This window comes from Mus caroli, unplaced genomic scaffold (genome assembly GCF_978045245.1).
Source record: "Mus caroli unplaced genomic scaffold, Mus_caroli_1 scaffold_19, whole genome shotgun sequence".
Taxonomy (NCBI): Eukaryota; Metazoa; Chordata; class Mammalia; order Rodentia; family Muridae; genus Mus; species Mus caroli.
Window position 1 is genome coordinate 34,762,737 of NW_028227274.1, and position 13,988 is coordinate 34,776,724.

The following is a 13,988-nucleotide window of genomic DNA, read 5'->3' on the forward strand; positions in this document are numbered from 1 at the left end:
ATGGAACTACTTTAGTACATTCATTTATTCAGCTGATGCTTATTCAACGATTACTATAATCCATGTTTTCCAGTTCCAGAATGAGAGAGTACCGGCATATTTTAGCAACAGCTTATTTAAAATAAATCACAAATCAATTCAATAACTTATTGAAATAAGATCCAAAAAGCACAGGAACCGTGCATAAGAAAGACAAAAGATGGACTTCTGCAATTTTCACACCACTGTTGAAAAATAGAAACTATACTTAGAAAAATAATGTCTTCTTAAGGGATAATGTGCTACAGATAACTTGAAAATTTTTGCATTGCTCAAGAGTTCTTACTTCAGAAGAAAACACTTCTAACTATTATGAAGTGAATTCGAAATTAAGGATTTAATTCACTTGGTTATATTATGCAAAATACAAAAGTATTGTCGATTCCTACCAATTGGCCATGTGGGATAATTGAGTTAACTTTCTTCTTTCGTTCTAAAAATTTTTTGGGCACATCCCCGACGATGAAATAACCGCCAATTATACAACTTAAAGCAGGAACAACACTCGTAAACATAGTAAGCACAAGCATTTCTAAATGTCCCTTTGGAAATTTTCAAAAGGTTTCCGATTTGAAAATACTGTCAGTTTTTCAATATGAACGCAGGGTGGCGCTGCAGGCTAAGGTTTGTGAAAAACTGCTAAAAGCTTCCTGGTCCTTTGTGTTGCAAGACAGAATCAAAACCACACAAGTACAGGAAACATCTGAAGAAATACCCGACCCTGAATGGGTTTGGGCCGGGGTATACTACATGAACAAAGTTTCTTCCAACCAAGAATTTAGCATTCAAGGCGTTCAGAGGCTGTTGAACAATTGGATGTAATCACTCGTGTTTTCACCATGGAGAACCTGGAGAGAAATCATCGAAACAGGCAAGTGATTCCTTTCCTTTTTATGCTGCTTTGGGATCAGGTCCTCATGGTGCCTACTCGGTACTCTGTCTTGGAGGAAACAGAAAGTGGCTCCTTTGTAGCCCACCTGGCCAAGGATCTGGGTCTGAGTGCTGGGGAGCTGGCTGCCAGGTCTGCACGGGTGGTGTCTGACCATGACAAACAGCAATTCGTTCTAGAACCTGAGACTGGAGATTTGCTTCTGAGGGAGAAACTAGACAGGGAAGAACTGTGTGGCTCTGTGGATCCCTGTGTGCTGCATTTCCAAGTGTTCCTAGAAAAGCCAATGCAGTTTTTTCAAGGAGAATTATTGATCCAGGATATAAATGACAACTCACCAGAATTCCCAGATAAAGAATTGCTCTTGAAAATACTGGAAAACAGCCAGCCAGGCACACGGTTTTCATTAAAATTAGCCCAGGATTTGGACGTGGGCAGCAATGGGCTTCAACAATACACAATAAGCCCCAACTCTCATTTTCATGTCCTCACTCGAAATAATAGTGAAGGCAAGAAATACCCAGAGTTGGTGCAGGACAGAGCCCTGGACAGAGAGGAGCAGGCAGAGCTGAGCTTAATCCTCACAGCTCTGGATGGCGGGTCTCCACCGAGGTCAGGAACAGCCCTGGTTCGAATCCTGATCATGGACATCAATGACAATGCTCCTGAGTTTGTGAACAGCCCCTATGAGGTGCAGGTCCTAGAGAGCAGTCCCCCAGACTCCCCTGTCCTGACTGTCTTGGCATGGGATGCAGATGTCGGCAACTTTGGGAGAGTTTCCTATGGCTTGTTCCAAGCATCAGATGAAATCCAGAAAACTTTCTCAATAAACGAATTCACTGGAGAAATACGACTGAAAACGAAATTGGATTTTGAAAAAACTAAATCTTACCATGTAGAAATTGAGGCCACAGATGGAGGAGGCCTTTCTGGGAAGGGCTCTGTGGTGATAGAGGTGGTGGATGTGAACGACAATGCCCCAGAGCTGACCATATCTTCACTGACCAGCTCTGTCCCAGAAAATGCTCCAGAAACTGTAGTTGCTATCATCCGAATACGGGATAGAGATTCTGGAGAGAATGGGAAGATGATTTGTTCTATTTCAGATCATGTGCCATTCATTTTAAAACCCTCTTACAAGAACTTTTACACCCTGGTGACAGAGAGCCCTCTGGATAGAGAGAGCAGAGCTGAGTACAACATCACCATCACAGTCTCCGACCTGGGCACCCCCAGGCTCACAACCCAGCACACCATAACAGTGCAGGTCTCTGACATCAACGACAACGCCCCTGCCTTCACCCAAACCTCCTACACCATGTTCGTCCACGAGAACAACAGCCCCGCCCTGCACATAGGCACCATCAGTGCCACAGACTCAGACTCAGGCTCCAATGCCCACATCACCTACTCGCTACTGCCGCCCCACGACCAACAGCTGGCCCTCCACTCGCTCATCTCCATCAACGCTGACAATGGGCAGCTATTTGCGCTCAGTGCGCTGGACTATGAGGCCCTGCAAGGCTTCGAATTCTACGTGGGTGCCACAGACCGAGGCTCTCCTGAGCTCAGCAGCCGGGCTCTGGTGCGCGTGGTGGTGCTAGATGACAATGACAATGCGCCCTTCGTGCTCTACCCACTGCAGAACGCTTCTGCGCCCTGCACTGAGCTGCTGCCCAGGGCGGCGGAGCCTGGATACCTAGTCACCAAGGTGGTGGCTGTGGACCGCGACTCTGGCCAGAATGCCTGGCTGTCATTCCAGCTGCTCAAGGCCACGGAGCCCGGACTGTTCAGCGTGTGGGCTCACAATGGTGAGGTGCGCACCACCAGGCTGCTGAGTGAGCGAGATGCACCCAAGCACAGGCTGCTGCTGCTGGTCAAGGACAATGGAGAGCCTCAGTGCTCTGCCAGTGTCACGCTGCACGTGTTGCTGGTGGATGGCTTCTCTCAACCTTACCTGCCCCTGCCTGAAGTGGCGCGCGATCCCGCACAGGATGATACAGATGTGCTCACGCTCTACCTTGTCATTGCCTTGGCTTCTGTGTCTTCTCTCTTTCTTTTGTCCGTGCTGATGTTCGTGGGAGTGAGGCTGTGCAGGAGGGCCAGGGAACCCTCTCTGGGTGGCTGCTCTGTGCCTGAGGGCCACTTTCCTGGCCACCTGGTGGATGTGAGCCATGCAGGGACCCTGTCCCAGAGCTACCAGTATGATGTGTGTCTAACAGGAGAATCTGGAACTGGTGAGTTCAAATTCCTCAAACCCATAGTCCCCAACCTAATGGTTCAGGATACGGGAAATCTTCCCTGCAGGGATAGCTTTGTATTCAGCTAAGTATATATTTCCCCAACTGATGTACAAATGTTTTCTTTTAAGAAATGATCTTGGTCCTATGAAGTTTTCCACTAGTTTAACCTACTTATATCTCTTACAGTGCTGATAGTTTCTTTCTTATTGATATAAACATATTAGGGTTTTAGTTGTACTAAAATATTTCTTATTTTTCGCCACATATGACTATCTCTTAGTGATTAACATTTCCACAAGCATATATAATCCAAATAATATAAGATTTTTTAATATAAAACTATCTCAAAAAAACTCTTGTGTTTGTGTATGGATTTGTGACATCTGCTCTTTTCATGAAGTTTCATCTTTTCAAAGGTAGATTGTTTAAAATCACTTATGTTGCCTGAATTTTTCTGTGTGGCTAGAAAGCAACATAGGAACAACAATGTGAACTAACAAGCACCCCCAGAGCTCCTAGGGATTAAACCACCAACCAAAGAGCACACATGGTGGAACTCATGGCCCCAGCCGCATATGTAGCAGAGGATGGCCTAGTCGGTCATCAATGGGAGGAGAGGCCCTTGGTCCTGTGAAGGCTCGATGCCCCAGTGTGGGGGAACGCCAGAGCCAGGAAGCAGGAGCGGGTGGCTTGGTGAGAATGGGAGGGGGAGAGAAAAGAGGAAAGGAGGAGGGTGTTTTTCGGAGGGGAAATCAGGAACAGAGATAACATTAGAAATGTAAATAAAGAAAATGTCCAATAAAAAGAAAGTAGCATTATGTCGTGTTCATTGCCAGTGTAAGCCCCCTGAATAGCCAAGCCTTAAAATTTAAAGCGTATCAATTTACACAAAGGTTGTGACAATTTTTGTTTGTGAGCATCATGCATGCTAGTAGCTTTATTTACTTGGTTGTGCATGTTCTGGAATTTTGAAGTTATATTTGGCAAAAATTAAAGAGAATGTGTAGTTTCTCATGCTGTTTATTAAATAAAACTGTTAAATCACTGATTTAATATAATTTCTTTTATTGATATCAGAATCCGAATTATGTCCTATCCTTCTGAAAAGGAAAAGTCAAGTTATTGAGGGTATCACATGTATCCTTTTCTTTCTTCCCAATACAAAGAAGTCCAATTATGGTGTAGTGTGTGTTCTTGCGTGCGTGCGTGCGTGCGTGCGTGCGTGCGCATGTGCATGTGCGTGCATGTGTGCACGTGTGTGTGTGTGTGTGTGTGTGTGTGTGTGTGTGTGTGTGTGTGTTTTCCAGACCTTCTCCCACCTTTCAAACGAGGAAGTTTCTCTCCATGTTTAGGAATTCTGCTTGATTCTCTTCATTAGTAGGTTTCAATACTTCTCACTTTGCGTTTCTAGGTGTCTTCGAGTAGAGAATATCAATCAACAAAAAATATTTTTGGTGTTAAGTCATTTTGTTTTGTTGTTTAGCATACCCTTAAGTTACTTTGATTTAAACTGATGAATAATAATGAATATTATTTTGCCTGTTAATAGGTCAGAGCAGCAGCTATTTATTGATTTGTAATTGTTGTGACATTCTGTTGTGTTAATAAGTCGGTGATCTGGTTGATTTCTAACTGGCTATATGTATGTAGGTAAGACTATACCAAAATTCCTAGAACTTTTGGCAGAAAATGAGCAATTGAAAAATATTCTTCATATTCTTCTATTTATTATTAAATCTTATGGTCATTGTACTGCAAATGAAGTTGTTGTACTTTACCCAAATTACCCCACCATCAGCTAAGCCGAATAACAGCTAAAAGGCAAATTACTGGCAGTTTGAGTTTCTCTTCAAATGTAGGTTTTAGTCATCAGTTAATTTTGTACAAAAAAATACATAAACCCCAAAATGCCCGTGAACCACACATAGAAGACCTGAAAGTAGGAAGGAGACCTGTTGGAAGAGGAGCTTAGGCAGGAGAGGGGAGATGAAAGAGAGATTTGGAGGTGTAGGAAGTGGCTACAAATATCTGGAGAGATAATGACCGACAGTTGGTGCCACTGGCAAGTCTTTGAATATTTGGAATATTCAGAGAAACATAACTAGATTCTGTAAGAAACAAATCACACTTAGGCATATCATAGGAACATTGCTCAACACAAGGTCCAGGAGAGGAAGAATGTTAAAGCCACTCCATGAAATGATGCTCAAGGAGCATCCGTAAAGCCAAGAATTGAGTTTTAAACCTCAACCATGAAAATAAATGCAGTGCCTTTAAATTACGAAAGAAAGGTATTCCCAACTATAAATCTATTAGTAGCACATGGACCCTTCAAAGATAAAGCTGGGCAAAGACCGAGAGAAGTAATTGAGTCATGTAAGCACCGAGAGAAATACTTAGTGGAATTAGTTAGGCAGAAGGAAAACAATCCCAAAGGGATTTCAGAATTGTGTCCAGAAGTACAAAGTAACAGGAAAGGTCCCAAGGGAATACTGACCAGGTGTGGACTGCGGAACGTTAGAATGGTGGCTTCTTAATGTTCAAGAAGCATGATAATGCAAAAGCTGAGGAATAGATGTAAAAAAAAATACAGAGAAAATGTGAGACCTTTTAAAAATGAACAGATATGAGCTTGGTGGCACACTCCTTAGATCTCAGCACTAAGGCAGGGGCAGGAGGATCACGGATTTGGAGGCCAGCCTGCTCTATGTAGTGACCATGTCTACATGGCCAGCTGGGCTATATAGTGAGACCCTGTCTCAAAAACGATCGTCACAGTTATCTATTAGTCTCACTCCCTTTTCTTCTGATCTTTATTTCATGCACATTTTTTTATGATGCTTTGGTTTTCCTTCAGAAGCCTCTTCAGATTTTCTCTTTCTTTCAAAATATCATTATGCACACAAACTTATATTACATATTTTGTTATTCTCTCCTATTTCAGTAAGTACTTTTAGGGATATTTTATATGGCAATTAAGTCGGTTTTTAGAAAAAAGGAACTGTTTCTTGTTTGCCTGGTCTCTCTATTATTTCTTTCTAGAAACTTTATTTTTTGAGGTTCTTAGTCTGTTCTTTATAACCCTTGATTTTACATTTTTATTTTTCCTTATTATGCCAACATCTTATCTCTATCTATGAAATCTCAACTTACCTGAAGTCTTTCAATCAACAAAGATGTATGAACTGGGCAACTGGGCGTGGTGGCACACACCTTTAATCCCAGCACTCGGGAGGTAGAGGCAGGCAGATTTCTGAGTTTGAGGCCAGCCTGGTCTACAGAGTGAGTTCCAGAACAGCCAGGGCTATACAGAGAAACCCTGTCCCGAAAAACAAAAACAAAAAACAAACAAACAAAAACGAAAACAAAAAATAAACAAACGAAAACAAACAAACAAACAAAACCCAAAGATGTACAAGTATCTAAGAGCTATGTTTATACATTTTGTTTCAATGATAATTTATTTCCAGCTTTATTATTTTTAACAAATAAATATCTCATGTGATTTTTATATTTGAGTTTCTATCTCTCAATTCTCTCTTGGTTCTTCGAAATATAAAACACTGAAATGACCACATCTTCATGGTGTAGAAGTATCATAAACATAAACATTTATATCATGAACATGTACAAATTTTTATCAGGTAGATATGTTATAACTTTCTGCTTAATGTGCAATTAAGCAGTTCTCTCCTCTACTTTGCTGGTGTCAGTGCAAGGAGAGAAAATTCATGAGGAAATCACTTTTTTTTCTAACGATTAATAGCTCTTCTTATATACCATCATATGTTTTAGAAACAGCTTTCAGAAAGCACAGTCATCTTCCAGATATCTTACGCAAAGTCAGACATCTTCCAGCAAAAGGAGAAGATCCACATGATTTTCTACAGCAACAGGAAGAGTAACCAACACGAGTTAACTTAGCTGTATATACCTACAACATTGGGTATAAACTAGCATTAAATGCAAAGAACATTGGTAGACTTCCCTTCTGTGTTAACCAAATCCTCAGGTGTGGTCCACACACTTTTGTTTAGAGAAACTTGTGTACTTTTTGTGGAACTTTGGTCATAATCCAGACCTCTATAATCAATAATTTATGCCAGTATTTTCTAAAATATGGCAGTAAGCGTACCAGGAAGCAAGCGTAAGTGAACACTGGGTCCAGTGTGCTGTGCAAAATCTGTACAAGTTGTTTTGAACACCATTGCACAACTGTATACTGGCACAAGGATTGTTTTTATTCCTGTTTCAACTCTGAGAAGGTGGGAGCTCAGATAATTTCATTTATTTTCTGGTAGCCAGACCAATAACTGGCAGAATGGGAATAGCACGTGTGTGGTCTTCCAGCACTGCAACTTCTAACATTGAGAACAGCAGTGAGCAAATTTGCTCTAAGTTCAGGGAGAAAGGAGCCATGTAACAAGCTATTGTATGTTACTAACTTTTCATGCTTTTCCACATTTAGAGCCATTGTAAATATTTCATTAGCCTTGTTAATATTGTACTTAATGAAAATAGCACTCACATCTCATTAAGATTAAAAGGGAAACCCACTGTTTTAAAAATGTGTCATAGATCAAGTGTGATAAAATATAAACTCCACTTCTCCAACTCATTGTCATATCACCTACTGTTGAGAGCTACAAGCAAGTCTCTATTTTAGAAGTCAAGTTATTTGTGAGTAATTCAGAGAGATAGAAATCACTTCTTTCTAATGGCTTTTAAAATATTCAATGGCTACCTTTGTTTTCCTCCCTTCCTTCTTTGCTTTCACTCTTATTCTTTCTTCTTTCCTCATTCCTCTATTTCTAGTACACTTGCACCTGTGATTCAGAGTCAAGAGATAAATTACATAAGATTTGTGTGTCTGTTGAATGTGTGTAGAATATTTGGTAAAAACAAAATTTCAATATACTCAGGTGATGAAATCATGTGAACTATTGGGCCATGGCTCTCCTTGATTAGGCTGTTATGTTTGTCATACACAAACTATTTGTATTTGTTTTTGCTCATCTTTAATAATCCAGACTGTCAAAGATTTATGAGGAACAATGTTGCTGCATTTGAGAATTTATTTCAAATGTCATTTGAAATTCAGAACTGAGGAAAATATAAAATCTTATCAATCATACGAATTAGACAAATGTACTCTAAAAGTCTATTTCACATGTTGAATTATTACAAATGCTCACATGAGAGCTAAAACAAACACATAAACCTGCGAATGAGTGAACATATCAAAAATCATTTGGGTGCCAGTAACTATGGAGAGATTATAATATCTAAACTTCAAAAGGGCATTGTAAGAAAGAAATGACAAAAGTCTTCCATGGACGTACATGGACATGCTCTTTCCTTGAAAAAGGCAATCAGATTTGGAGATGTATAAGGCAAAGGTAAATGATGACATAATGAGTTAGTATCTGATGCAAAGCAGTTCAGTATTTGAAATTTGATCATTGTTATTCACCGTAGTAACAGGTAAAAGGGAAAAATAATACCGTTAATCTCAATGTGTACAGAAAAAATTTACTCAACAAAATCCAGCATATACTAATGTGCAAAGTATGTAAATATACATATAAGGGAGTTTTTGAGTGTTTAAAAGTATGCAGTAGCCAGATTTGGTGGCAAATCTTTAATCTCAGAACTCAGGAGTCAGGAGCCGGTGGATCTCTATGAGATCATTTGCCATAAGTTGTTCCAGAACAGCCCAGGCTATACACAGCGGCACCCCATCTCATAAAAAAACCAAATCAAATATATACATTGTAAATATCATTAAAGGAAAATTATTGAGATGTTTGCTGGAGATCAAAAATGAGACAAGGATGCCCTCCATGGTTACTGCTGAGATTTTACTACCAATCCCAACTAGAAGAAAAGACAGAGAAGAGAGAAAAGCCATAATAGAAGAAATAGCACTACATGTTAAATGACAAAAGTACACACACAAAAATCATGAAAACTTTTCAATCAGAAGTGACAAGTGAAGTCTTGAGTACTGACAGATGCCAGGTCAGTTCTGTTTCTATGAAGAAAATTTGAACATTCAAATAGCGTTTAAAACATCTTCCAAACATGTAAGCACCAAGAAACAAATCTAATTGAAAGTTACAATGCAAAAATATACAACACTATTGGAAAATATAAGGATGTAAATAAGTGGAGGAATGCACAGTAGTCTGTTGGAAGGATTCTGTGGTTGGAATGTTTATCTTTCAAAAAATCAATAGAAATTGTAAAAACTTAAGCAAAATTTCAACATTCTTTGTGAATTTGATGGGCTGAATTACACTTTGTATGCATATACAAAGAGAACATAATAAAGCAATCTTAATGCCAAATAAAACTGAGTATTCTGTAGTGATACTGTGATCAAGGGAAGTAAGAATTGATGATTCAGGATTTATTAAAATTAAATGTTCTGCTCTGCAAAAGATTATTCAATTTTTTAAAAAGCCATAGACCAGAAGAAAATACTGGCAATAAATAATAAATAAATAATAAATAAAATACAGCTTTCAAAATAAAGACTGCCAAGATTCAACATTAAGAAAACAACAACATGTAAAAAATGTGATTTTAACACAAAACAAGACTTAGAGATGGTGCGATGGCTATTCTTGGTTGTCAACTCGGCTACATCTGGAAACTCTCAATCGGGCCACACATGTGAAGGAACTTTTGTTTAGTTTGAGCTGGGAAAATCCATTTCTAATTCAGACTTTTGAGGTGGGATAACCCACCTCTAATCTGTGCCACATCTTCTGCTGGAAGTCTTTATAACACAGGCTCTCAACCAGTGGGACATGGCTGATTTGAAAGTCAAACAGTTCTTTCACAGGGGTCGCAAATCAAATATCCAACATATCAGATATTAACATTAGATTTATAAGAGTAGCAAAATTACAATTATGAAGTAGCATTGAAAATAACTTTATGGTTAAGGATACCACAAGAGAAACTGTATAAAGGATTAGAGCATTGGGAAGGTTGACAAGTATTGATTTATATAGACAATGAAGAAGGAGGCTCTTCCCTCTTTGCCTATTTGCTCTTGTCTTGCTAGCTAGTCCATTCATCCACTGGCATTAGGACCTACCTCTTCGGAATTCAAGAGTATAACGGAGACCATCTGAATAAATACTGGTTTTTGGACTTTTCATTTATTGGTAGCCGTGGTTGGATGAGCCGGACCACAGTCTATAGTATGCAAGTCATCCTATAGAGAACCCTGACTAATATAGATGACAAATTCACACATGAGAAGAAGCTCACATCAGCAAATTCAAATAATGAAATGCCACCACCCAACCATAGGCAGGATGGTCAAACTCCAGGACACTGAACTATCAACTGCTGCAGATGACACAAAGGACCAAGAACCTTCATACCTGGATCATGGGAATGAAAAGGGTATTATCATTTTAGAAGATAATTTGGCAGCAAAATGAAGTGCACTCTTACATGTCATCAAGCAATCAGTTTTCTAAGTATAAACTTAAATTGGCTGAAAACTGATGTTCACACAAAAACTGGGACAGGCATGTTTATTGAAACTTTTTACACCACTTATAAAAACCTGGTAGTGACCAAGATTCTTCAGAAAGGGAAACTGAGAAAGTCTGATGCAATTGCAAAATGAAATATTAGCCAATACCAAAATGAATGACCTATCAACCCATGAAAAGGTGTTGAGTGTAGACTTATGTTTTTCAAAACCTACTTTAATAAGCATATGTGAAGGCTTTAACCTCCCTTCTTGTCTGCCACCCACCAGAGGTAGTAGAAAGGAAAGGTTAATATGGCAAAAGAAGATGTGGGCCTGTTTAGAAATAGCTCTTTAGAGGTGATTACAACCTGAATTGTTAAGATAGTTGCTGTTCAGTTCACACAAATCAGCAGTGGTAGCTCAATCCACTTGCAAACACCATTCACAAACCAGCAATGGCAGTTTGATCCAAAAGAAACCCTGAGGCTTTGCCAATCTGCCGGAGTTCCCAGAAGTGGCAAGAAGATGCAGGAATAATACAAGAAGTTCTTTGATGTGTTTGTCTCTACCAAGTCATGACAGACAATGATTAGCAAAGAGTGGCAAGGCGAACCAATACCAGACAGCACTGTCCACTGTCTGTTGGATTATATTTGCACTCTTTGTAAACATCACGTGTTCTCTCAAACATCCACTCTAGCGAAAAATCGCATACCATTTTTCTAAGATGCTTCCAGAAAAATATAAGTGTGTACATCAGCAAAATTATCCTCTCATAAAACAATTTCCAGAAAAACATCACATGCCACAACTAAGGCTCAAAACAAATCAGAAATTTCCACTTCAATTGAGAAAACATAAACAGAAATTCATCACAGAAGCCAAGCTGAAAAACTCTTACTATGTGACATTTTGAAAGGGCCAAAGCATGCAGACACTAAAAAGGTCAGTGATTTCAAGAGATTCAGAAAGGGAGAGGGGGATAAATAAATAGATTTTGAAGAATTGAGGTCAGAGGAACTACTCTGTGGTATGCTAAAATGGATGGATGTCATGATAAATTAATTCAAGTTTATATGATGTAGAGTATATAGAAGTAATATAAGTTAAAGTAATGGACTCAGTAAAAATTAATGTGTGATACTAAAGCTCAGTTAGTTATAAGAACTGTATCATTCATAGGGGTTTACAGTGAAGATAGCTGTGCACAGCTGTAGAAGTTCTTTGTGCTTTTAATAAATTTTTCTGTGCTTTTAATACATTTTTAAATTTTAAAAAATTAATATATTTTTTAAAAATTACTTAAAACTAATCTTTTTGTAGGAAAACATGCCCTGAGAATAAGAAAACCTATGAGTTATGAGAAGAAAGCATAGTATCATTTGATAATCAATGGCAAATGGAATCTTTGCGTTAAGTCATGTCAATTGTGACTTGACAGTTGAATTGTGACTATTCAGAAGCAATGGGGAATGGATCATCTTTCCAGTACAAAATGCAAAACCATTTGGAAAAAAATATGGGACTTAGTCTTCTGGGCTTGTAAGATTTTACATTGTACTTTTAAATGTGAAAAATGAAACAAGCATTCAAAATACATAATAAGACTTGCAATAACCTTGGAGATGGAAAAATTTAAATGGGAGAAAAGTGCTACCCAGAAAATGGAAAATATTGACAGATCAGGCTAAGCTAAATTAGTAACTTTTGTTTTACAAAGACACCATAATAAGGTTAAAATAGAAGGCATATCATGGGGAAATTATTTACAATATGTGCATGCAAACAGAGATTGTGCTAAGAATTTAAGTTCTTCTGCAGAACAAGACAACAGGCAAATACCTCAGATAGACAAATCTATAAAACAACTGAGCATCTGAGTGGTCAATTAGCATGTGAAAGTTTGCAAAATTTCATTAACCGCCAGAGAAGTGCAAATAAATATTCACCATGATATCCATACTCACTAGAGTGGTTAAAAATGGAAAGACAGCATCAAATGTTGACAAGATTATGGAGTAACTGGAATTCTCATGAGTTGCTAGAATAACTTTTTCACATTGCTGGGAATGGATCTCAATCCATTGAGTGCACTAGGCAAGCTCTCTACAATTGAACTATACTTTTACCCCCAGCTTTTAAAGAAATGTCTTTGAGACAATGACTCACTATATATCCCACTCAGGCCTTGAACTTGTGATAACTGACGTGTCTTCACAGACATGGGACTACAGAGGTGAACCACCACAGGCAGCTCAGTACATCATCGACCTTTGGAAACTATTTCACATTATCTGCTAAAGCTAAATGTATTTTCACACTTTGACATACACCAAGCAACCCTGATATGTATGATATATGTATATTTTTATACATAGGACATGTTCAGTTGTTTATAGGAGTTCTAGTCAAAATTCAAGCCTGGGTCTCAGTGTGGTGGCGCATGATTTACATTCCAGCACTCAGGAGGCAGAAGCAGGCAGATCTTTGTGAGTTCCGGGTCAGCCTGCTCTACAGAATGAGTTCCAGAACATCCAGAGCTATGTAGAGAGATCGTGTCTCAAACACGAACAAATAAAACTCAAACATGGAAGCCCCAAATGTTTCTTTTGTGGAGTATATGCAAACAAATAACACAAGCACACGGAGGAATGATACAAAACATGGAAAACAACAGCATACCATAGATGAGCTTACCAAAGATGATGCCAGTGAAGGAAAATACTATAGCACAGAAATACTTTAGTGATTCTACTTTATAAAGGTTCTAAGAAAGACAAAAGATCCTATGTTAATAAAAAGAAACAACGTTGTTGTTCTTAGGAAGAGAGTAGAAGCCAGTGGAGGTCGGGGGAATATGTTTTGTTTAGGCGCACAATATTTATCCATCCAGACTCTGCTTATTGGAATACATGGACTTGATGACTTTTTGTTGTTCTGAGCACTTAAGATTGGTGTCCTTTTCTATACATATGTTACATTTCATTGTAAAGGAACTTAAGAATATTCAAATATTTTGTAGATATCCATTGCATTGAATTTATGTATTCAAAAAGTTTTTACGATCAGTGTGCTATTCTGTTCATTTAAAAAAGTTACATTCACTGAAAATTACTGCAGCAAATGTGTTGGAACTTACGTTTTCAAAACTGAACATGAAAAGAGCGATACTTCTGTATCTTAAAAGATGTTTAAACCCAACAGGGCTGAACTGAGAACAAGGTGGAGAGAACTATGTGCAACACTAGAATAGCACACACGGTGGCGCTGCAGTCTAAGGATTTGTAAAACAAGGGGCTCCCAGGATGCCCAAGACGCC

The 13,988-nt window shown here is 38.7% G+C and overlaps 1 protein-coding gene across 1 annotated transcript; it reads left to right on the forward strand.

Moving 5' to 3' along the window:
• The first annotated feature begins 338 nt into the window (after nucleotides 1–338).
• On the forward strand, nucleotides 339–4,352 carry LOC110284910 (protocadherin beta-4-like). Its single transcript, XM_021150906.2, has one exon. The coding sequence runs from the start codon at nucleotides 879–881 to the stop codon at nucleotides 3,255–3,257; it is 2,379 nt and encodes a 792-aa protein (XP_021006565.1). The 5' UTR covers nucleotides 339–878; the 3' UTR covers nucleotides 3,258–4,352.
• Nucleotides 4,353–13,988: the final 9,636 nt, after the last annotated feature.